Source organism: Lepidochelys kempii, chromosome 18 (assembly GCF_965140285.1).
Source record: "Lepidochelys kempii isolate rLepKem1 chromosome 18, rLepKem1.hap1, whole genome shotgun sequence".
NCBI classification, from domain to species: domain Eukaryota; kingdom Metazoa; phylum Chordata; order Testudines; family Cheloniidae; genus Lepidochelys; species Lepidochelys kempii.
Window position 1 is genome coordinate 13,137,127 of NC_136397.1, and position 23,347 is coordinate 13,160,473.

A 23,347-nucleotide genomic window follows, 5' to 3' on the forward strand; every position below is an offset into this window, starting at 1 on the left:
GGGCACATCCCCTCCCCCGTTTTCTGCTGTGCAGGGTCAGGGTCTCTTTCCCGTCCGTAACCCCCACGTGGCCCCCGTGGAGCCGGCCACACTAACCTGCTAGCTCTATTCGCTGTACCGCCAGACTCACCCGCCGGAGCCGCCAATAGAGGCTGCGCGCTGAGAAAGCGAACCAATAGCAACCTTCAAGGTCACGAAAGGGGCGGGCGCTGGGTCCCGACTGGCGGCCGGTCCCCGCCCCCCCGCGCGCTATCAGGTTAGGCTGCGGCGGGCGGCAGGTGGCTGGCGCGGCCTGTGGGGCCCGGCCGGGATGGAGCCCGGGGCGGCGGCCGGGGCCATCCGCGAGGGCTGGTTCCGGGAGACCTGCAGCCTCTGGCCCGGCCAGGCCCTGTCCCTGCAGGTGGAGGAGCTGCTGCACCAGCAGCGCTCCCGCTACCAGGAGATCCTGGTCTTCCGGAGGTGCCGGGCGGGGAGCGGGGGCCGGGCGGGGAGCGGGCTGGACGGGGTGACCCGCCTCCCCACCACCTCTCCCGGGACGGGGGCCGGCCCGACCGGCTGTCACCGCAGTGGAGCAGCCGCTGCCGCTCGGGGACCCGGCTCCGCTTCCTCGCCGCCGGCGCGGGGCGGGGGGGGATCCGCGATCCCGGGGCCCGGCGCGGGGCGGGGGGGGATCCGCGATCCCGGGGCCCGGCGCGGGGCGGGGCGGGGCGGGGCGGGGCGGGGGGGGATCCGCGATCCCGGGGCCCGGCGCGGGGCGGGGCGGGGGGGGATCCGCGATCCCGGGGCCCGGCGGGCAGCCTGCACCCCCCCTCCCCGGGGGTCTGGACCGCGGCCGCCTTCCCCGCGGGGTGCCGGCAGGTGGATCCCAGCCCTGCCCCTGGGGCCGCACGGGACCTGGGCACCGGCGGGCAGGGAGTCGGGGAGGGGGCGATTCTTTGCACCCGCCCCAGGCGCCGGGGAGGGGGGCCGGCCCCACGCTTCGTGGGGGGCGGAGGCAGCGTGGCGCCGGAGAGGGACCGGCTGCCGCTCCGAGGGCGCTGCCCTGAGGCCCCTTCGTTTCTCTTGCCTTGGCAGCAAGACCTACGGCAACGTGCTGGTGCTGGACGGGGTGATCCAGTGCACGGAGAGAGATGAGTTCTCCTACCAGGAGATGATCGCCAACCTACCTCTCTGCAGCCACCCAGATCCCCGCAAGGTAGTCCATGGCCCGTGGCCGGGTCGCTTGTGCCAACGGTTTTAGGAGTCGGGCTTAAAGGACAATTTGTCCTAATTCGCGTTTTTACAGATTGAACCCAAGGGCCAAGCATGTGGCCTATGGATGCCAATACAGCGCTTTACGCTTCTGTAGCGCTTTCGCCTGGGGCCTGCAAAGCACATCGCAAGCAGCCCTTGTAACTTGGGAGATAGGTTAATATCCCTGCCTTACAGGAGGGGCATGCGTCCCTGGCAAAGCTGTAGAGGTATCCTGACTGGATTTTCAGGGCTGACTTTCTTGGTATGACCCTTCCAGCCTGGCTGGACCAAGCTGACTCTTCTGGTTTTTGGCCTCTCTCCTGTCTCAGGTGCTAATTATTGGTGGTGGCGATGGGGGAGTGTTACGAGAAGTGGTCAAGCACCCCTCTGTGGACTCTGTGGTGCAGTGTGAAATTGACGAGGTAGGTAATGCGGGAGGTGATGCTGCTGTGTCCTTGGTTTCAATGGGCTGTGAGGCTGCAGAGTGAGTGGGAGAGCAGCTTCAAAATATCAGCTTAGTGCTGCGACTTCGTCCGCTGCTGCTGACCCTGAAGACGGCGCTTTCGTTCCTTGCCCTGTTGGCATGGCAGTGACCGCCCCAGCTCTCCAAGCAACAGCCTGATTCTTTCTTGCGGCTTCTTCCACGTGCACAGCTGGGGCTAATCCAGTCCGGGTGCAGGATCTGAAGGCTGAGCTCCAGAGAAGAGAAGTTCTTCTGACTTTGTGAAGCACCCTTTTGCTTCCCCTGACGGGGACAGCACTCATCCTCCAACGAAAGGGACCTTGTCCCTCTGTTAGGTCATTGCTGAGTTGGTGTCCTGCTGCTGAATGCAGGAACGGGGTCTCTTTCTACAGGGCCTTCTGCTGGTAGGTGGGTCTGTCCTTCCTCCACTGGTCGGTTCATATTGGCGTTAGTTTCAGAAACTGTCACCATTGTGCTGGGACATAGGAGCTGTGTGAGGAATGAGAACTAAGACCAGAGTCTATTCCTAATCTCTCTACTAAATCAAAGATGCTGCTGGTTGGTTTGAATAGGGAGGCTCAGAACAACTGACACTAGTGTCTTGTCACATCTCTGCCAGCCATAAGGATTCTAGTGTTTAGGGAATACACCGTGATTTCTCACCCGAAAGAAAGTGCTCCTCTACTAGGGATGAGGTGTTCTCCTCAGCCTGGGGCAGAGAGGCCTACACAAGGAAGTTTGCACAGGGAAAGGAGGGCTCAGGGCAGGGATGGGAATGTCTTTCCTTGAAAACCACATTGTCAATTTTCAGGGTTTAAAAGAAAATCGCCATGTTGGTTGGGATCTGCCTCTGCAGATGGTGTATCCCCAAGGGAGAGGGGAGCAGGCAGGTCTGTGTAATCAGATCCTTTCAGTTCTTCAGGGCACCTTTGAAAATTGCAAGCTCTTTGGGTTTGGCACTTACTGTGCAAGAGTGTTGCTGAACTCAGGGGCCATAGGACAGGGCTGAGCGTTGTGTGCTCACTTAAGATGCTGGAAACAGACTGCTCTCAAACTGCTGGTGAAGTGGGTCTGAGCTGAGAGTATGGAAGGAAATGACTCAACCACTGATCAGCTTGGCTGCATGGCACTCTATGTACTCACCTGCTTGTGCTGTCTGTTACAGGATGTGATTCAGGTATCAAAGAAATACCTCCCAGGGATGGCGGTGGGCTATTCCAGCCCCAAGCTGACCCTGCACGTCGGGGACGGCTTTGAGTTCATGAAACAGAACCAAGAAGCCTTTGATGTGATTATCACAGACTCCTCCGACCCCATGGGTGAGAACCCAAAGGAAAGGGGAGGGTGGGGTGGGTCCCATCCACCCACGCTCTCCCTGCCTCCAGACTGCCCATCCTCTCCATTCTAAACACCTCACTGAGGCAGTGCAGAGCTGGGCAGGGCTCCTTTGAAGAATAAAGAGAGAATCTTCTCTCCCAGCCCAGAGAACTCACTCCCTTCCTTTCACTTCAGTTCCTTTGATGGGGAGTGATCTGGGTGGGGCTCCAGATGCAAATCATGGCGCTGCTGGAACATCTCTTTCCTTGCCTCTCTGGCCCCTGAGGGGTGAAAATGCATCTGAAAATTGTTTCTTTGCCAGCATAGGAGCAAGGCTGCCAGCCAGCCATCTTGCTTCCCTTTTCAGGGCTCTGTGCCCCAGTCCTGTGAGGTGATCTAATTACTCCTTCTAGTAACTAGTTAATCCTGGAGTCTGAAAAGAACTCCTAATTGCCAACCCTCCCTGCCTACTCACCCTATGTCTACACATAAATCATTACAGATGCAGGGCCGCAGCTGCACAGCTGTAGCCATTTAAGGGCATGTCTACACTACAAAATCATGTTGACCTAAGTTATGTCAGCATCCAGCCGCTGCAGTCATTAAATCGCTTTTGCTTGTCCACTTTTCGCTCTTTGTGTCAACCTAACTCCATTGACAGTGACTCTGCACCTCTTGTGGAGGTGGAGGTAAGTCGGCAGAGCCGGGAAATTACGTTGGAGGGAGCAAAATTTTAGTGTAGATGCTTCCATAGTTAGGGCAACGTAAGCTGCCTGGCATCAACATCACTCTGTCGTGTAGACACTACCTATGCCAGCGGGAGGGGTTCTCCTGTCAGTATAGGTAATCCACCTCCCCAAGACGTGGCAGCCAACTCGATGAAAGAGTTCTTCCATCAGCCTAGTGCTGTGTGCACCTGGGTTAGGTCGGAATAGCCACTTCTCTCAGGAGTGTGGATTTGTCACGCTCCATGGAGACAGCTATAGTGATGTAAGATTCCACAGTCTTCTCTCTTCCTACCTGTAGTGAGCTGCTGTCCGCGCCTCGCCACCCCCTCGAGATCCTAAGGGAGCTAGCTACCTTCCTAACTTACTCCCAGGCCCCATTACAATATTAGCTGAGAGCCACGTGGTCTTTAAAAATCTGGCCTGTCGTGGCTGGGTCTTGGTTACCCATCTGTAAAACGGGGATAACAGCGCTTCCCTGCCTCTCACAGTTGCTGGGCAGAGAATACATTAAAGGTATTTGGGCATCTAGCTGCCATGGAAATCAATGGGAATTAGGCACTGAAATCATTCTAAAAATCTGGCCCCAGAGTGACTCGCTGAAGGCGCACCAGGAGTTTGTGGCAGAATTGAATTGGATTGAACCTGGGTCCCAAGCTAGCACCCTAGCTCCTTGACCACCTTTCCTCTCTTCAACAGAGTATACAATGTTGCCTTGGGTTTTACCATTTAATTGTTTTCTGCTCCCGTTTGCAACACTATTACACTTTTGTGGGGGTGGAGAGGTGGAGGACACATGCTTCAGGGGATGTTCCCCTCTCCTGATTCCCTTAGCAAGAGGTTCCTTCAGCTATTACTGTCAGATTTTGATAGACAAACTAGCCTAACCTCAGTGCCCTTTGCTGATATCTTCTTCCTTTTAATCTGCCACGCAGTGGGGTGAGATCATGCGATTTTTATTTTTGTGAGGAGTATTATGTTTGCTGATTAGCAAAGAGAAAATTGGGTTGGTTCTACTGTGCTGGAGGTGGGCCAAACCAGAACCCCAGATCCAAACTGCCCACCCCCAGCTCACCTTCAGTCGTTGTGTGCAATACATTAAAAAGCGATTCAGAACCTTCTTTTCTAAAACAATTGAGTTTTGCCTGGTATCAAACCTGAGTATCTAGACCCCCAGGTGGAGCAAAGCTCTGGTCTCTTCTGGAGCCCAGCAAAGGCATGCCTTAGATGCACAAAGGGATTTTCATGGACCCTGAGCCATCTCTGTGACATCCGACCCCCAGGTCCTGCGGAGAGCTTGTTCAAAGAATCCTACTACCAGCTGATGAAGACGGCTCTGCGAGAGGATGGGATTCTCTGCTGCCAAGGTGAGACCAGACAGGGTACAGTTGGCCAACTGAGGCACAGAAAGGCGAAGTGACTTGCCCAAGGTCACAGGAAGTCTGATGAAGCAGGGAATTGAGCCCAGGTGTCCCAAGTCCCAGACTAGAGTTGAAGGTAACTATGTAAATAGGGAAGTTCAGGTGAGGCTGGGTGTACCAGGATCCTATTGTAACAGAGGGTTATAACAAACAGGTAATGTGGGTCTGAGGGTCTTTTCCCCTCGTGCCTGCTGTTCTGGATCTCGTGTAAATGGGCACAGATGACAGAGGCAGCAAAAAGCCAAAGTTGGGATCTGTGGTACGGTATCTATTGTTTAAAAATCTCACTTCCCAGAGCTGTGTCTGAGTCTGGCCTTAGTCTTCCTGTGCATTTCCAGTAATCTTTGCACTGTGTCTACACTGGGGCTCTTACCAGCAAAGGTATCCCAGTGTTAAAAAATCCCAGCCCATCCCCATGTAGCTATGCCAGTAAGACTTGGATGTAGACCAGGCCTTAGTCTTCAGATTTAAAATCAGCCTTTACCTGAAACCTCTCTGCTCAGAGTGCTAAAGGTGGCCATTGTCTATTCTAACCTCCCTTCTGTCCTTGTTACCTGCACAGGTGAATGCCAGTGGCTGCACCTGGATCTCATTAAGGAGATGCGTCAGTTCTGCAAGTCTCTGTTCCCTGTGGTGGAATACGCTTACTGCACCATCCCTACCTATCCCAGCGGGCAGATCGGCTTCATGCTGTGCAGTAAGAACCCAGTGAGTGTCGGGTGTCCCGCCGGCTGCAGGGAGCTGGGGTCGTGGGGGGGAGGGCGACACGGAACAGACTCATCTCCATTAGCAGCGTCCGCCACTTCTTAGTGTCTGAAAGACCAGGAAGCCTGCTCGCGTGCGGTATCTGCCTCTGGCTGACGCCGAAGGATCTCCATGCGGCACCTAGACCCATCTTCCCAGGAACCAGGGCCCCCTCTGGGTCCGTGCTGTGCTCGGCCGTTGCTAGTCAGGGGCTAGCAGCCACGGTCCGGCTTGCCCAGCCCGTGTGTCGTTGGGACAGAACTGACTGGCTGCTGTGCACGTGTGAGAGGTCGGGAGATAGAGGGCGGCTCCCACTGAGCAGGTGCTGCGGCAGTGCAGGCTCCCCCTCAAAGAGCCCCAGGCCTGGCCTGGAGGGGTCCCGCCAAGGAATGAGGGAGGAGGTCAGTTTCGACAGCCTCTGGCGGTTCTGTTTTTGAGATGAGGGCAGCTATCCGCTGGGAACCGGGTGGAGACCCACCAAACGCAGGGCCGCACTGAATACCAGTGCGGATTCTGCCCTGCAGAGTGAAGGGTTTGATCTTCAGTCATGGTGTGAAAGCTTTGGTTGGCACAGGGCTCACACAGTCGTTCCCTAGTTGTGCGAGTTAATCTCGCTGACTTCGGCCTGTGGAAAAGGGCTAGTCACGTGAGCCGGGGTTTGCAGATTCCAGAGGCTGTTGCCATGCAGGGCTTGTGATCCCAGGGTGGAAAAATGCCATAAAAAAAAATCCCCATTTCTGTGCGTTCTCACTGTCTGCTTCCAGCAGCCAGGTACAGGGCCCCTCTAGACGATTCTATACACTCACTCGGTGTTTGTGTTTCCTCTTTGCAGAGCACAAAGTTCCGGGAGCCTGTGCAGCAGCTATCGCAGCAGCAAGTGGAAACGATGAACCTGAAATACTACAACTCTGACATCCATCAGGCAGCTTTCATCCTGCCTGAGTTTGCACGGAAGGTAAGTGAGGCTGCAGCCCCTCGCTCCCCCCAAAGGCTGGTGAGACCCCACCAGTCTGTGGAGTGGAACCGCTGATCTGGGACCGAGGGTTCCCACTCGGAGCTCTGCTGCTGTTGCCATGACTTCCTTAGAAGTACGCGGCTCCTTCTTGGGTCAGGCTCCTGCTTGACCTCGAGCTAAGGACGGTCCCTGATTAATTCCCGGGAGCATGGGAGTTGGTGTGGGACTTCAAGGTCTGCAGAGCTAGCAGCATGGAGATCTGTGTGCTGGCTGCTCTGGGTGAGGTATGGTGAAGCCAGGGCACGCCAGTATCAGGAGGTGACTGAACACACAGCTGGTCAGTACATACATGGATAGGAGTAGACTACTACAGAGGACTAACCTGAATCAAACCCCGAAGAGGCTTTAGATCCACCAGTGGGCCCTGAGAGTCACTAGAATAGACCAGTCTTCATTAGAGAAGCCACACAAAGGGCCTGGGTAATGCAGGCATGGGCTGTGGATCCTGCTGCAAACCAGAGGACTAGAGAACAGCAGTGGTGATGGTCTACGATGGGCATGCAGTTCATTGTGCATTGCTGAAGGATTTGTCCAGGTTTTACATCACCCTCTTTGAACCATCCCTGTTCCAGTCAGGCCTAAGCCCAGGCTGTGAAAGGTGCACCAGCAGAAGGGAGACTTCCTCAGCATGTTGGAGGAATTGCCTGAGCTAGTGGCATTGTAATGTGAAAGGAGCATGCCCAGAAATACACTTCCCAGCCCCTGTCTAAGCAGGTTTGTCATTTCTCTGGACGATTAACTGAATTCCTCTCTCTTGGGTGTCTCCAGGCCTTGAGTGACGTGTGAGAGCCTGTGAAGCTGCTTTCCCCCCCACCCTGAGTTGGACCCTGAGATCTTCAGCGCTGCAGCATGGGGGGACTCTCAGCAGGCTGCCAACTCTTCCTCCTGGCTGGGGATTTGACCCTTTGCCAGCCAACATTCCGTCTGATAACACTTTAAAGATGGCAGGGCATAAGCCAGATGAGACTTTCTGAGCTCCTCGTTGCTTGGGGTCAAAACTGTTCTTTCCAGTATTGGGAATGTAAGATATTTCTCCTTTTCTCCCCCCTCCTGCCCCCAACTCACTTGGTGTATTTATAACTGACATGTGTCTGCGTAGCAATCTTCTGGAATTTGGGAAGAGTCCAGAAGGTTCATTAACTCAGTCTTAAGCACAGGGAAGGGAGTAGTATGCAGGGAGGTAGCCTGCTCTCCTCCGCAGAGAGCTCCCTGCTGCTGAGCTATTGTAACTGGTAACAGGCTTGAACTCCAGCTCCACTGGGTCCTTGGAGAGGTCACAATTCATATCCTCTGTTGTTATTCACAGTAGGTTTCTAGTCCTGCTGGAGCAGCTGTGTTACAGGCTCATCGGCTGGCAGCAAAGTCTAGTAGCTCTTTTTTTTTAAATTGGTTGGAAACGAAGTGCTGAGGCACTAACAGGGCGGCTCCTGTTTTTTTTAATCCTCGCTTTCGGATCGGTTCCAAGGCATGCTCCTCAGTACAGAGGTCGGTGCTTTATATCCATCCGTTGCCTGGTGGATAGGAGCAAGTATGGATCTCCAGGGAGCTAGTCTCTCCTGAAGGCTTCCGCAGAAGGCTCAGGCCGGGTATTGGCTGGCCCATGGGAGGCGGATCATGATTTGTATTCTTGCTCCCGAGTTCAATGGATGTGTAATCTGTTCTCTGCGTGTACTGGGCCCTGAGGCTCAGACTCCACCTCTCCATTACTCATTAAAAGAACTCCATGCTGCCTCTGGGCTGTTGGTGTCCTCTCGGTGTAGCCCCCAGGCAGCTGTCACTCCCTTGTGACCAAGAAAACAATCCCTTCTGGTGGTTAAGGTGACGCTGGAGTTGGTGCATTTCCTTGATAGCAAGGGAAGCTCTCAAACTCCTGTGCTCGTGCTAATGCCTCTTACCAGAGGATCTCAGGGAACCATCTGATCATCCAGGCTTCTCCTCCCCCTGCCCTGCAGGATGTATAAAAGGCACATGTTGTAAACCATGACCTGGTGCATGTTCTCCATTGCAGCCCCTCCGCCGTCCCATGTGTGCTGCACAAGTCAGCACCCCTTGGCCTCAGCTACTCTCTAGTCTAAACAGGAGGCTCCCAGCTGCTCCCCCCTGCTTGCTTGTCAAACTAAGGAAGCTTCCCATTTCCCTCAAGTGTGGCTCAATCCCTGACTCCTCCCAGCTAGTCGCTGTTTCTTATTGCCCTCTGCAAAACTGCTGCAGGTCCCTAAGGCTGACAGCTCTTCAGTCCTGCAGTGGGCTGTAGCTGTACAAACCATGAATGTCCGCTAGGGGACATCTCGAGAACCCCAATCAAAGGGCTCATGCTGCCAAGGAAGAGCGTCCCCCGGCGGGCTCTGTCATGGTAACAGTGGAGGAGCAATGTTCTGCTCATGTTGGGACTAGGCTGTGTCCCAGCCGCTACCCAGCAGGGCCTGCAGCTCATGTAGCCAGCCACTGTCTGTCACGTCTGCCTCCTCTGTTGGAGTCTCCCCTCCTGCTTTATCTATAGTTATTGGCTCAGCGTGTGGCCCCACTCCTCAGATTCCCATCAGCACAGTTCCTTCACGGGCCTGAGGCATTGCCAAGCTCCAGTGCAGGAGTGGAGCCTGGCTCCCCTTCAGTCTGTCAGGGGCAGGCTGGCCAGATTTCACCCTGGGGTCTGGGCTTGAACTAGCTTGTTTAAGTGGGTGTGACAGCTTTTTGTCCTTCCCTTCGCTTGGGGCCCCTGGGCCTTGTTCGATCTACCCCTCCAAGGAGTTTGGCCTATTGCCCTATATACACGTTCTTCCAGCCCCAGCTATTGTGTCTCACAGTGTGGTGCCCAGAACAGAGCCTGTTCTTATCCACTAGGGGTCGCCCTAGTGCCCTACACTCTGGTTTGAACCCCCCAAGCTACCCGCACGTGATCTGATCCCAACTCATCCCTTCCTTCTGCTGGGGCAGCTGACCGGAGTTCCATGCAGTTCGCTGCACGTGGTTCTCTTGGTGGAAATGGAGTTGCTGGTGGGAGATCAGGCCCCTGGCGTTCTGGATTGATTTTGGCCAAACGCCATCTCTCCATCCCTCACGCGGCTGGGTTGTTCCCTTCCCTCATGGTGTTTCAGTAAGGCTGCCAAAGCACTTTGGGCCCAGTGTCTCTAGGAGGGTCAGCAGTCGTCTTCTGATGAGTTACAAGTATGAAAACAGCGTGATGGGTGAGTGAGGAAAGAAGTAATCCTGGGTCAAAGCCTCTAGGGGAGGCTGGGGAGATGATCACTCAAAGGGAATGGATAAGGATTGGGGGAGGGGAGAGCTATAAAGATGTTTTGTACCTGCCAAGCCTGGGGCTATGGGATCTGTTCCTCTGGCCTCTGTTGATAACATCCTCCTAAAGCCCAGCAGGGAGCTGCATTCCATCCAGGGCACGAGGTGTCCCTGGCGTCAGCAGAACCCCGGGCCCTTGCACGAAGGTGCTGTGCTAAGTACAGGGGGAGGTGATTTCCAGCGCTGCAATTTCGCCTCCTGCTCACTCTTGTGGTTCTTGTTGAATTTTCTCTTATTTTAGAAGCTTTTCTGTTCACCTTGAAGCTTTGCCCCTCCGCTCTGTTATAGGGCTCCAGGGCACAACCCTTCATGCTTCCCAACTGTTGATTATTTGTATTGCTGTAGGACCCAGGAGCCCTACTCAGGGACCCTGGGTGCTGTACAAACAGAACACACAGCCAGGCCCTGCCCTTAGGAGCTTACAGTCTAAATTGGTGCTGTGGAAAGGTGCTGGATTGCCACCTCTTCAAATCCCTTTGTCCATAGATCAGGTACAGACTGGGCTGGGGCAATGCAAGCTTCCCCCATGCTGTCCTGTTAACATGCCTCACACCCATCCAGTGAGGTGAGCTTTAGCTCCCAAAAGCTTATGCTCAAATAAATTGGTTAGTCTCTAAGGTGCCATGAGTACTCCTTTTCTTTTTGCGAATACAGACTACCACGGCTGCTACTCTGAAACCCCCCTTGGAGTTACCCCACACACCCCATGGCAGAGAGGATGGTTCAGTCCCTATAACCTATTCAATCCTTCACATCTCTGCCCAGAATGCCAATGATGAGGCTTTTCCTATATATGGGGGAAGGGGACTGAGTCTGACAGTTCAGTCAAGAAAGGCTCTTGATCAGCCACCATTTGGTGATGTGTAAGATTACTGCCCCATGCTGGATATGCATAGTGCCCTAGAGCTGAAAGCCTCCAGGCACCTCCCTGCAGCTGGTCCCAATTGCCTTTTTCCTTAGCTCTTTGCAGAGATTTAATCTCACTAGGTTTCAGAGTAGCAGCCGTGTTAGTCTGTATCCGTAAAAAGAAAAGGAATGCTTGTGGCACCTTAGAGACTAACAAATTTATTAGAGTATAAGCTTTCGTGAGCTGCAGCCCACTTCATGGGGTGGCCTAATTTACAAGTCAGTTACCGTAGTGGCAGGATAGGGCCATCTGCAATCCAAGCTGCCCATGATTTACTGGTAGAGCCCTACATATAACTCCACAGTAATGGCCAGACCTTTGGGGGGTTTTGGGTTTTTTGTTTTTTTTAAATTCTTGAACTTTTTATTAAAGAATTTCAAATAATAAGTATTAAGAGATGGATTGTCACTTTTTGTAACTAATGGGTTAAGCACTTTTATACATATCAAAAAAACCATCATATTTGCAAGTCTGCCATAGAGTTCAGAGCATGGCTATTTTCTGTGCTTTGGCGTGGTAGCCTACTCCAGTTTATGGAAACTCCACCAGAAACCTTTTATAGGCAGTTTCAAATGCTTCAGTACTCTGCAATGAGAGCTACAGCTTACTGCCTGAAGCTGGCATTCATTAACAATGCAGCCAGGGAATGGAAGGATAGTTTGCACAGTAGCTAGTGCCATCTGAGCAGCTCCAAGCACTTTGACTGTTCGGGTGCAAGTCGCCCCAGCGTAGACAGCTGACAAGAGTTCTGTGCACTACTCAAACCCTTACAATGGGACTTGCATGGTATATAGAGTTTCAGCAAGGCAGATGAAATCCATGTGCAGCAATGATTATCCCTTCCACACCTGGGGCTGCAGCTGTTAACCCTGATCTACAGATTGGGAAACACGGGTACAAGAGAAGAAGGTTTTCAAAAGTGACAAGGGATCTCGGGTGCTAAACTTGAGAAGCCTTAAAGGGCTGAGTGTCTGCTGTCATTTGAAAACTGGGCTGGCTTAAGGTGTCTCCAGCTGGGCCCTGAAAATCACTAGTCACTTGGGATAATCTTGGCCAGCCAAACTCAGTGATTTGCACAAGGCTAAGAAAATTGGCAGAGTCAAGAATTGAGTCTATTGGTCTTCTCCATTTGTACTGCGGTACCATCCGGGCCCACCACAGTCATGGAACAGGACCCCCGTTGTGCGAGGCGCTGTATGAGCACAGGCCCTGCCCCAAAGGGCTCACAGTGTAAGAATATGACCGGAAACAACAGGTGGAGATGGACAGAGGAACACAATGAGAGGGTCTTGGTAGGCAGCAGCCTCAGTGCGCCAGAGGCCTGTTGTCAAGTCTGCTGGCCCGGGGCTGACTCCTAGCCCTGTACTTTGCCACTGGAACTTCTTCAGTTCCCAAAAAGTTTCAGAAGTTTTTCTGGGGGGAAAAAACTCATTATGAAAAATATCTTGCCCGTGTCCTTTCAGCCACTTAATTGGTATGAGTACCTCATTCAGCCTGTGCTGATGTTCTCAGGACCTGGCTGGATCATTGATGGAGTCCAGACAGAGCGTGAGACTGCCAAACTGAGGACAATTTGACTTTCCTAAGGGAACACGAGCCTCCACAGGCAAACAATCTACAAGTGATAACAACTGCCCCCAAGGTGCTGGGCGAAGCAGTTTCCTTTGCAAGGGTGCGAGAGAGGAGGGGAAAGTCTGAGCAACCAGCCAGGCCCAGACAAAGAGACTCAGGCAAAATGTCATTAAAAAGTAAAATGAGAAAATTTCCCGGAGTTAAATGCTGGGCACTTTGGGCGAAGCTCTTTTCTGACTGTCTGCATAGGAGGGAGTTAAATGCTTTTAAAATATGCAAAAGGTGGGGAATTAGAAACTGGGATCTCAATTATAGGACAGTGATGTGTGAAGCAGATAAACAGGGCGGGGGTGGGGGGAGAGAAATGATCACAAATGCTGTGAAAGTAGGTGGCCCATCTTTCAAGGCTGCCAGCTGCACGGTGAATAGAACTTTAGTAGCCTCTTGCTGCTGCAAATGATAAGCGCTCGCTTCCCTCCAGCAGGAGACTTCCTTGGCAAGAGCGAGGCTGCCCTCTCCATGGTACTGAAAGGCTCTGTGTGATGTGTACACAGCCGCCGAAGACTCATCTTCTTGGGGACTCCTTTATGTGGGATTTGCTGATCTATCTGTAGACACCGGGGTACAGTACCACCGCACGTGTCCCTGTTCTTAACTCCCTTCAACTCCAAGAGAGCAGCCAGGGGAGTAAGTTGGACTCTCCCTGGGAGCCCACCAGCCCAAGGCCTTTCCCTAATGAGTTCACACTCTATTACTGTTCTTATAGCAGCACGGGGGGGAGGGGCTCTGCTGTGCAAGGTGCTGCACATACCCATAGGAAGAGAGGGTCCCTGCCTCAAAGAGCTTACAGGCTAAATAGACAAAGGAAGGCTCATTATCCCCTTTTTACAGAATGGGAAACTGAGGTACAGAGCCATGAAATGACTTGCCCAAGGCCACACAGAGAGCCTCTGGCACAGGCAGTAACCCAAAGCCAGTCTCCTGAGTCCCCTTCCAGAGCGGGGCCATCTGTACTAGTCCCATGTCCAACAGCACTTGCAGTCCTAATTGATTATGTACTTTTAACCTCAAACAAGAAGTGGAAGGAACGCATTCTCCAGCGAGGCCTGTCATTGCCACAGGATGAGCACCAGGGCCTGCGAGCGACATGCCAGCCAAGGAACAGCCCCTGCCTTGAGGCGGTCAGTCGAGAGGCACCAGCAAGGCAGATAGCAGTGTTATGGAGGTGCTACCATCGCCAGGCTTCCAAGAGGAGTTGAGTCCTGGGGAGACAGCGAGAGGAGCACAAGGAGATGGAGCCTCACTGGGAGGCTGAGCAGTAGCACCAGATAGGGAATAGGAGGAGGAGATGGTGGAAGCAGAAAGGAGAAGACCCCAACAGGGGATGGGGTGGTGCTGGGGACTGGAGCCATGCAGGACTCAGAAGCTGGGGAGAAGCACGACCTTGATGTGACCCCAGTGGGGAAGCCCAGGCAGGGATTTGAGAAGCCAGTGGGTAGGGTCAGGGCTGTGGGAGATGAAGTGATGCGGCAAAATGGAGGGGCCATGTTAATCCCTCACAGAGAAGTTTTTGACTTCCCCTGTACAGGTGCTTAGGGGGTTAGGAGGAGGGGGGTGCCTCAGAGGTCAGCTGGTCTTTATGAAGGGGGCTGGGGTCAGCAAGATCACAGAGCAAAGGTCTGAGCTGGCACCTGGCCTGGGCTCGTATGGGCAAATCCCCACCTCAGAGTTGATGAGACTGAAGCCACACAGAGTTATTTCGTGGGGAGGGCAGTGGAGGAGTTGGCTGGGGAGTCTGTGGTGGAGAAGGGAAGGACACTGATCAGTAATGTGGGAGAGGGGCATTTCTGCAGGCAAAGGAAGCTATAGTGTGGCCCATCAGCACCTCTCAGGCAGCTGGCTTGGATCCCGCTGCCCAGCCAGGCTCACTGCCTCTCATGCACAGGGAGCCCGAGACAAAAGGCCAGCAGCTTTAGTACCAGCAGCTAATTCCATCACTTCCTGCATGGCCCATAGCAGCTGCCTGTATGAGCCATTCAGAGCCAGGGCCCAGTGGGTTTGGACCCATCCTGTGGGTGTGAGCAATAGGAGGTGCCCGCTGGCCATGTCCCCTCAGGTCACACAGCAGCAGGGACACCAAGCTGAGCTCTTGGGAGAAACATCGTAGAATGTTCCAGCTGGAGCCTGCCTGGCAGCTGGGAGTGGGGACAGGGACTCTGCCGTCACGTCTGGGCAGACGCTGTCTCCCAGACCTGCTCCCTGAGGCGTGTGCTAATCCCGCCTGGCGTTCCTGCCCTTTAAGCCTCTCTTGCTGCAGCCTGAGCCAACCCTACAGACCTGCTCAACGTCTGCACCTTTCAGGCTGCTCTCCATGCTGGTCATTGTCCCAGCATGTCTGGCCCTTGGTGGTGGAAAAGCCATCTCCACAGCTCCTGCCATCTGGAACTGCCTCCCTGGACATCCCCCTGCCTCGCCAGCTCTTTTCTGACATCGCCGTTTATCCCCCTCACCTCCCGCTTTGCTGCCGGCTTGTGACTCCATTCACTCTGCCGTGGTGCCTCAGGGAACAGCCCATACGTAAGACACAGCCCCACACAGAGCTGTATCCATGCGAACAAACAGCCTGGTTTGCCTAGATAGCCCCCAGAGTGCTGGCTGTCTGCCTCCACTGCTGTCTGAAGAGCCTTTGGGCTAATGTGCCCTTTGGGTTAGTCCCGTCTCGTAAGTGACTGTCTTGGGTTCACCTCCTGCCTGTCTGTTACCTCAGCCCCATCTCAGACTGCAATGGGATGAGGCCCCCAGTTCCTCTTGAGGCCCCATGTGCAATCCCCTAGTTTTGCTCCCACCACCAAGCAGTTCAGTCATGGGTCAGCTGGCAGGTCCCCATGCCATGCTCAGGTCAGTGCCCTCTGCATCCTGCACCCCAGCAGCTCTCACCAGGCTGGAGGAGTTTGATGGACTGCATTAGGGAGGGCAGCAGGGTGGGTTCGAGTAAATTGGCCCCATCGTTCCTGAAGGGAGCAGGTGACGTTTCATCCTGGATCAGGGCACACAAGCTGGCAATGACCTTAACTCCCCAGCTATCCCAGGGCATGGTGGGAAAGGCACTCAGGGCACATAGGTGCTGGAACTAGGAGGACAGGGGGTGCTGCAGCAGCCCCCTGGCTTGAAGTGTTTTCCACTCTATACAGGGTTTACAGTTTGGTTTCATGGCGCTCAGATGCCCACTATACAAATTGCTTCAGCCCCCCTGTTCGGGTGCTGTATTTCCTGATTAGAATTCAGGCCTTGGAATCTCCCAGGGGGAATCCGTTAGGCACAGAATAGTTCCTTTCCTTTGTGTCTTTTAGCGAGGGGATCAGAGGTTTCTTCTAGCCCCCTTGTGTGGATATTTAGGCATCAGGTACTCAGGGCAGGCCCCACTGCCAAGTGATCTGGGTCTCTGTGCGTTCAAAGGACAGTGGAGGGGCTTGGAATGTCAGCAGCTGGAGAGGGTGGGGTGGGGACAGACTTCTGGGTTCTATCCTGAGCTCTGCCATTCACTCACTGTTTCCCCTTGGCCACATCCCCGCTCTGTCCCTCCACATCTGAAAAGTGAGAACTTACCTGCTCTACAGGGGTGCTGGCAGGAGAGAGACCGGAGCTGCAGAAGCTGGGCCTCCCCTTAGAAGTGTGCCCAGGGGAGAAGGGTGGTGGGTTCAAGGGTGAGAAGAGATGTGAACTTTGGGTCCTCGGATCCCAGGAGGCAGATGACACCATGGTGACAGGGGAGTGGGAGGTAGGCTGCAATGTCCTTACAGAATCTTCTGCTGGGCCACAGCCTCTTGCTACAAGGACATCAGTCTGGGCAGGAGGAACCTTCTGAACGGCTGCTTGAAAAGGGGCTGTGCAGGGCAGAGCCGGGGAGAAAGGGGGACACAGAAGGAACCTAAAGCAGGGGTCATTGTGCCATGAGCTAGGCACAGCTGCTCCAAGTCTGCCCAACCCAGCTAAGCCTCTGCTTTTCTCTTTAGCACTGTGAAACCCAAGTCCAGTGGGGCTGGGATCCATTCTGCCAGGCTACAGTCTGGAACTGGGGGACTTCTCCAGACACCTGGAACCCACAGGTGCTAGAATGGGGGTGGGGAGCAGCTCAGCATCACCCAGTGAGCGGCACCGTGGGGAGACACAGGGCTGAGCTGCAGAGATCCAAACCCCAATATCTCGGGGTTGTTTGGATTCAGGTCCAGGCCCATCTGTAACTATGGGAGAGGGGGCTTTGACCCCTTCCTCTGCAGCATCCCACATTGGCCACAGGCTACAGGACTGGAGGGGCCATTGGCCTGCAGGGTCTAGGACACCAGGAGTAGCCCACCTAGACAGGGCAGCTGCAGACCTGAGGGTGGGTTACTTTGGTCCCAGCCCCCTGCTCCCTCCCCTTCCCCCCACACAAGTCTTTGCAGCAGGGGCACCTGGAGAGCCCCGGGGCGCTGAAGGGCCCCGCTCCAGCAGCCAAGTGTTGACACCCCTCCAAAGTCTAATTCGCCTTGGATAGAGACTGGATTGTTTGCGTCACCTGCAGGGCTCCAGAGCGGGCTATAAAAGGGGCTGCAGCCATTGCCTGTGGCAGAGCCGAGCCCAGAGACAGCTCCCCCCGCCCAGCCGTGCCCGACCCACCGCTGCAGCCCCCGCGGATCCATCATGCAGCTGGTGGCCAGCCTGGTGTCCGTGCTGCTGGTGGTGTGGAGCGTGAGAGCCAGCGCCTTGCCCGGAGAGGAGAGAGCCGCCGTGGCGAGCAGCAGGGTGAGTATCGCGCACCCCGGGGCGGGAGGCAGGGCAGAGGGGACCGCGGGGGCCACCCCGGTGGCGCTCTGTGCTCCTGGACCCTCCGGAGCTGCGGCGCGTGGGGCTGGGCGCCTGATTAGCGGGGAGGGGGGCAGGGCTGAGGGCAGACCGCAGAGGGGTCGGTGAAAGCAGAGTCCGTGCTAGCCGCAAACTAGAACGGGAGAGAGGGAAAGGAGGGGAGGGGAAACGCGGCTGGCTGGGGGAGTCCGGCGAGAAGGAGTCGGGCAGGAGAAGAAGGGGCGTGTAGGAGAACAGAAGGCTAGAGTGGGCTCCTGTCCCTGCTCCAGAAAGGCCCCCCGGGGGGGGAGAATGCTGGAAGGACCCGGTGCAATAGGAAAGAAGGAGGGTAACCGAGAAATAAGAAGCGGAGTAATCACGCCAGAATAAAGTCGCTTTGATCCGGAATAGAGTGTCCACATGGGAGATACGCCAGCATAGCTGGAGCAGTGTAATGGTACCGCTAGTCCCTCCCCCGGTCAGTTCCCGCGGTAGACAACCACCGCGACACAGCCTCTGCCCTGTGCTCCCAGCCTGTGTCCACGGCTCTGCCCCCGCCCTGCGCTCCGCCAGCCTGCACCTGTGAGTGCCGGAGTGGGAGCTGCGCAGCTCTCACTCCGGTGCGCGTCCATCCCCGCAGCGCGGCTCGCAGGTTCGCCTCCCAGCCTGGGAACTGGGGAGCAGCCCAAAAGAGGAAGGAAGGGACCCAGAGAACCCCGTAAAGGCACCAACTCCTCTTGCGCCTGTGTCTAGTTCCCGGTGGCGCTTTTTCAGCCTCAGAGGTGGTTCCCCATCAGTGTCCGATGTTAATGCTTCAGAGAGGGGCTCTGGGGCGCTTTGGAGAGGGGCGCGCGTTCCAGGAGTAAGCGAACGAGGAGACCGAAGAAGAGACAGACGCACACAGTGAGATGCTGGGGACAGCATCCCATCAGGGAGCGGCCCTTAGATCGGCCTTAACCCTTTGTGTGTGAGGGGGGGGAGACACAGTCTCTTTCCTCTGCGGATTCTCACCACAACGACAGGTTAACCCTCTCTGTGACCGACACGTTTTTATCCGAAGTCTAAGCCGCAGGGAGAAGGGAAAAGCGCGGCGTTAGGCGGCTAAGCCCACTCACCAGCCGCTCAGTGGAAATGAGTGCGAGGAAGGGTTCTCCGCGGCAGGTCCAATGCCGCTGCTGGAAGGGAGCTGAAGACTTATTAACTTTCCAAAGTCCCTTCGAGAGTAGATCGCGGTAGGAGGGACGGGTTGGTGGCTGGAGGAGAGAGATGGGGATCCCTTTCTCAGGCTAAACACCTCCGGGTTTGAGGCATGAGCTGTTATGAAATACACCCCCAAATGCACAGGAAGACACCGACCGGGGTATCTCCATGTCCCGGTGGAAGCGGTGCAGAGAAGCCAGCAGCCGCAGGGGCGCGAACAATAACCAGCTCTAGCGGCCCGGAGCTCTCCAGCGGGACATCGGTGGGAACAAGGGGCGAGCGCACCGGGCTGGAGAAGGTGGCTTTGAGGACCCTTCCCCCTGGCACCGGAGCCTCGCTGGGGCCAGTGGCCACCGGCTTCCAGCGCAGTCTGGTTCCGCTAGTACCCAGGGAGCCAGGGCTTTGTCTCGCCCGGCTCCCGGATAAGGCGGGCACCCCGTGCCCAGGTAACAGGGACACCCAGCAGACGGCTGGAGCGCTGGCTTCCCAACTCAGGGCTGGAGGGAGCGGCGACCCAGGTGTTGCCAGATGGGCAGGGTTTGGGAAATCGGCCTCCCCCACACCTCTGTGGCTGGGGCTAAGTCAGGACACCCGGCTTCTGGCCTTGCTACGACTGCAGGCAGTTATGTGCCTCAGTTTCCCGGACTGTCTAAAGGGCAAACAATTAGAACCCTGTCAATACCCACAAAGGTTTCTTTCAAGAATCAGGGGGATTAATGTGGCCGCTCCTTGGGAACAGCCTTGCCCAGGGGTCCGGAGCATCAGTGGGGAGCAACCGCTGAGATTCTTCTGGGGGTAAAGAAACCGAGCTGGGTTACTCCAGATCAAGGCTGGTGTAACTGAGATCAGAATCTGGCCCTAGGCTATTTGAAAGCAGGCAATGTGGGTTGTTTCATGTCTCCATGGTCCAAGTAGCTTTTCCAGCCATTTGGGGCTACAGCCCCCACCCACTGCTGCCTTCTTCCTTCACCCTTAATTCTGGCCTCCTGGAAATGGTTGGCTAGAGAAGTCTCAGCATGAAGTTTCCCCATGTTAATAATACTTCTCAGCACTATGTATCCCTCCATAGCCCTTCCCAAGTAGGTGCTGGGACTGCCAGGCAATGGAGACAGTAACCTGGGGGGGGGGGGTGGGATTTATAGCTAGCTGGGTTTTGGGCGGGTGGGAGGAGCAGGGGATATTGTAACTGGGTGAACCAGTTTGTTCACTGGTATAATGACACACACCTGCTGCTGTCTCCACCCAGCTGGCCAAGTTGATCAGGCGGGGTCTGGGAGCCAGAAATTCCTGAGCTCTAATCTCAGCTCTGTCACTGACTTGCTGGGTGACCTTGAGCAAGTCATTCCCCCTTGTGCCTCGGTTTCCTCTCCTGTGTGGTGGTGGTAATGACTGTTTCCTGTTACCCTGGGAACAGGGTGGGGATTAACTAGCGCCTGTCTGCAGATCAAGTGCTGTACAGGTGCTGAGAGCCCTCAGGCCAGGAGCCTCTGGTGAGGGAGAGGGAACCGGGATCCTGGCTCTATCCCTCTCTTCCACCTCCCCTGTCTCTGATGAGACCCTGGCTTTCTGACCACTGAGCAGAGAACCAGAGGCATATTAGGGATTTGTGGGGCCCTGGGCCAGAGCAAATGGGGAGCCCCTCCCCACCCCTTCCACTTGCAGTCCCGTACTCCCCCCGCCGTGTTCTTGCTGAGGAAATGGGGTCAGGGTACAGGGGCAGGAGCAGCGCTGGGTGGGTGGAACCGATTGGGGCACGGGGTTGCCCATTTTTCCAGGGCTCCCCAGTTGGCCGGAGCCCCTGGGCTTGGGCCCCATTGGCCCAGTGGCTAATCTGCCACTTCAATGAACCATCCAGGGCTCCATGCCAGAGTCTCTGTGCTAGGCTTCCCTCCTGTGTATGCTGTCCCCCTCCCTTCTGCTGGCTCACAGGCCAAGAGATGTGAACCAGGGAAGAGGAGGAGGCCAACTGGGGCTGGCAAATGTCCCCACCTTTCTGCCTCAACCCACCCCTATCATGATGACCCCAGTGACTCCCATTCAGCACTATGAAATTGGCCAGTCTGAGGTGATTAGCACTGCAGGATGGCCTCGTGTCCTAAGGGTTAGAGCTGGGGTCTGTGATGAGGAATGGAGAGCATTAGGCCAGTACCTGCAGAGGGACTTAAGGAGATGGCATTATCTCTCTTGTGCTTTCCACTTGCAGGAGCAGACTAAGGCCCGGAAGGACATGATCCTGAAGATGCTGGTGGGTCTCCTGGATGGGATGGACACGGGGCGTGAGGCAGCTTCCACTGACTTTGGAGAGCCCCTGGAGAGCAAATTGGAAGAGGAGCGGCTGGCTTTGGGGCGGCTATCACAGCGAGACCGCAAAGCCCCCTGTAAAAACTTCTTCTGGAAAACCTTCACTTCCTGCTAACCCCCAAGCCTCACTATCAGCCCTGGATTCAGGCCCCCTCAGATTTTCCCTGGCCCCTTTAGAATACAAGAACTGTACTTGCATTGTAAATAACATCCACATGTCAATGGTTTCTGTTTTCCTCAAATGATTTGAGCTCTGTTTGTTTGTTACTCCATTCACAAATAAAGCATGGCTGAGAGGCACCTTGGGAACATGTGTCTGCTTCTTTGTGCCTGCTGCAGCTAAATGCACACACGCACATCTGGACCTTCTGACACACTCGGTGGGTGGTGAGCAAAGGTAAAGGGCTGGCCCAAAAGGTGTTGGGGGGAAAAGGAAATGCTGACTAATATACACAGGCTAGCATACACATATATTATGCTGATAATACTACCCACAATACATATTTCAAGCATTTAAGTATACATTTTATTAAGCATTAATATAGCAATTATATAGCCCATATTGGCCTATACTTTTGTTATAATCCTGTTGACTTGTGCTAAGTATCCCATAACACCTTGCATTAGCAGAAGAAAATTTTGGCTTAAGTAGATAGGAAAACTGGCAGTATCAGGAGAGATAAATGTTTTCTAACAGCAACAGAAAGGGGTTTACCCTCCTCACAAACCTATTTACCCTGGTACAAGCCCAGGGGATGGCTCCATGCCTTTGGTACCTGGAGTGCTCAGAACAAAGATAAGGTTGCATCATGACCTGGGTTCAGCACAGAAGATAAAGGGGCGCATCAGGGTACCAGCAACCAACAAGGTAAAAACCTGATGTCTTGAATCCAGTTTCAGACACCATATATAGTATCTTTTACTGATACAAAAAGGGATGTAACTTCAGAGAGCATGCCTTCTGTGTAAGGTGAATGTCACAGGACGGCTCTTTGGAGACGAGGATCGTATAGTGCATCATAGTAATAAACCAGACTGACGCTGGTTAGTTGATCTCTTGAGTATATTTCATAACAAACCAAAGTGTGCTCAAGCAACTGACTATACAGTTTATCAACAGGCATAAAAGAGAACAGGTGTCTCACACATGAGGAAGCCCAGAGCTCAGCCTGCTGGAGCCTTGGCTGGGGGGAAAGTTCATACCACTGGAGGCCAGTTCAGGCAAGACAGTGTGCTGAGGTATAATGGTCTAGGGAAATCCCCCTCTATACTCCTAACCATGATTTTGGAGCAACCAGAGACAGGCTTCTCCCCAGACACTCCATGCGAAGTTTTACATTAAGTCCAGTGGACGCTGGAGCAGGGTTACTATGCTGGCCATGTGCCCTGCAGAGGCACAAGTGGTCTGGGAGCTTCTGGTTGCTGGAAGGGAGTGCGGGGAAGCACACAGTGCCTCTGCCCTAACGAGGCACTAATGGGACACAGCTGTGACCAGACTCAGCCAGGCCCTGCCCAGGTGGGCATTTACCCTGCCCAGTCTGGCTGCCTTTCCAAGAGCAAGAGAAAGAGCGGAAATACCAAGGTAGGAGGCATGACTCTTAATTGCCCCATCAGTGAGACTCAGTAGATCTGGCCCTGCTGGAGAGGGGAAGCTGGCGGTGGGAGGGAGAGCTGGGCCGAGCCGGGCCCCTGACCTGTGTGGGACCTGACCTTGGCTGGCCCAGAAAAGAGAAAATTCCCTCTGCAACCCAGGTGCCTGCAAGAAACACCAGCAGTCCCTCTTGAGGGCACCACAATAGCCCTGTTACCCACTAAAGCATCAGGTGGGGTCGCTTGGGGTTTGTCCTGGAGGAGGCCAGTGAGTCTAGCTATTCCTCCCCCAGGCAGGAATGGTGGGGTGAGGCGAGGCTTAGGCTCCATGATTCTCTTCCCCTGGCCTTTTGCCATGCCCTTGGGGCATAATGGGTGTTATGCCACAGTATCGAGAGCGTCCCCATTATAATTGGGGACGGGTCTGTTGATGTTAGAGATTCATGCACCCCAGCTGTGGGCTAGGGGGCAGCAACCAGTGTATGGCTTTAGAAGGATATCCTGCTCCTCCCCCCTTGTGTGCTCGGTGAAGACGATACCTCCAGGGGTCAGGGCAGGACCTGCAGGTAGCCCATGCTGTCTCCAGTCGCCTTGATCCAGGAGGAAAGTGACCAGCTTAGCAGAGTGATTTTTTTACCTTTCATCCTCCCCACTCTGTGCTCTGACACCTGGGCAGAACTGCCTACCCCTCATACTCTCATCATGAGCCCAGAGTTCCTTTGGCGGGGAGGGGGGGAGAGAAAT

General features: G+C 54.8%; 2 protein-coding genes across 2 annotated transcripts; both read left to right on the plus strand.

Annotated features, from left to right (window-relative positions):
- Positions 1–252: 252 nt before the first annotated feature.
- SRM (spermidine synthase) lies at positions 253–8,647 on the plus strand. Its single transcript, XM_073316553.1, has 8 exons — positions 253–459; positions 1,075–1,195; positions 1,563–1,655; positions 2,862–3,015; positions 5,022–5,105; positions 5,722–5,867; positions 6,736–6,858; positions 7,687–8,647. Exons 1-8 carry the CDS (start codon positions 311–313, stop codon positions 7,702–7,704), a joined length of 888 nt encoding a protein of 295 aa, XP_073172654.1. The 5' UTR covers positions 253–310; the 3' UTR covers positions 7,705–8,647.
- Positions 8,648–17,244: 8,597 nt separating this feature from the next.
- On the plus strand, positions 17,245–21,315 carry LOC140900104 (somatostatin-2). The gene is made up of 2 exons (XM_073316735.2): positions 17,245–17,473; positions 20,916–21,315. Exons 1-2 carry the CDS (start codon positions 17,372–17,374, stop codon positions 21,126–21,128), a joined length of 315 nt encoding a protein of 104 aa, XP_073172836.1. The 5' UTR covers positions 17,245–17,371; the 3' UTR covers positions 21,129–21,315.
- Positions 21,316–23,347: the final 2,032 nt, after the last annotated feature.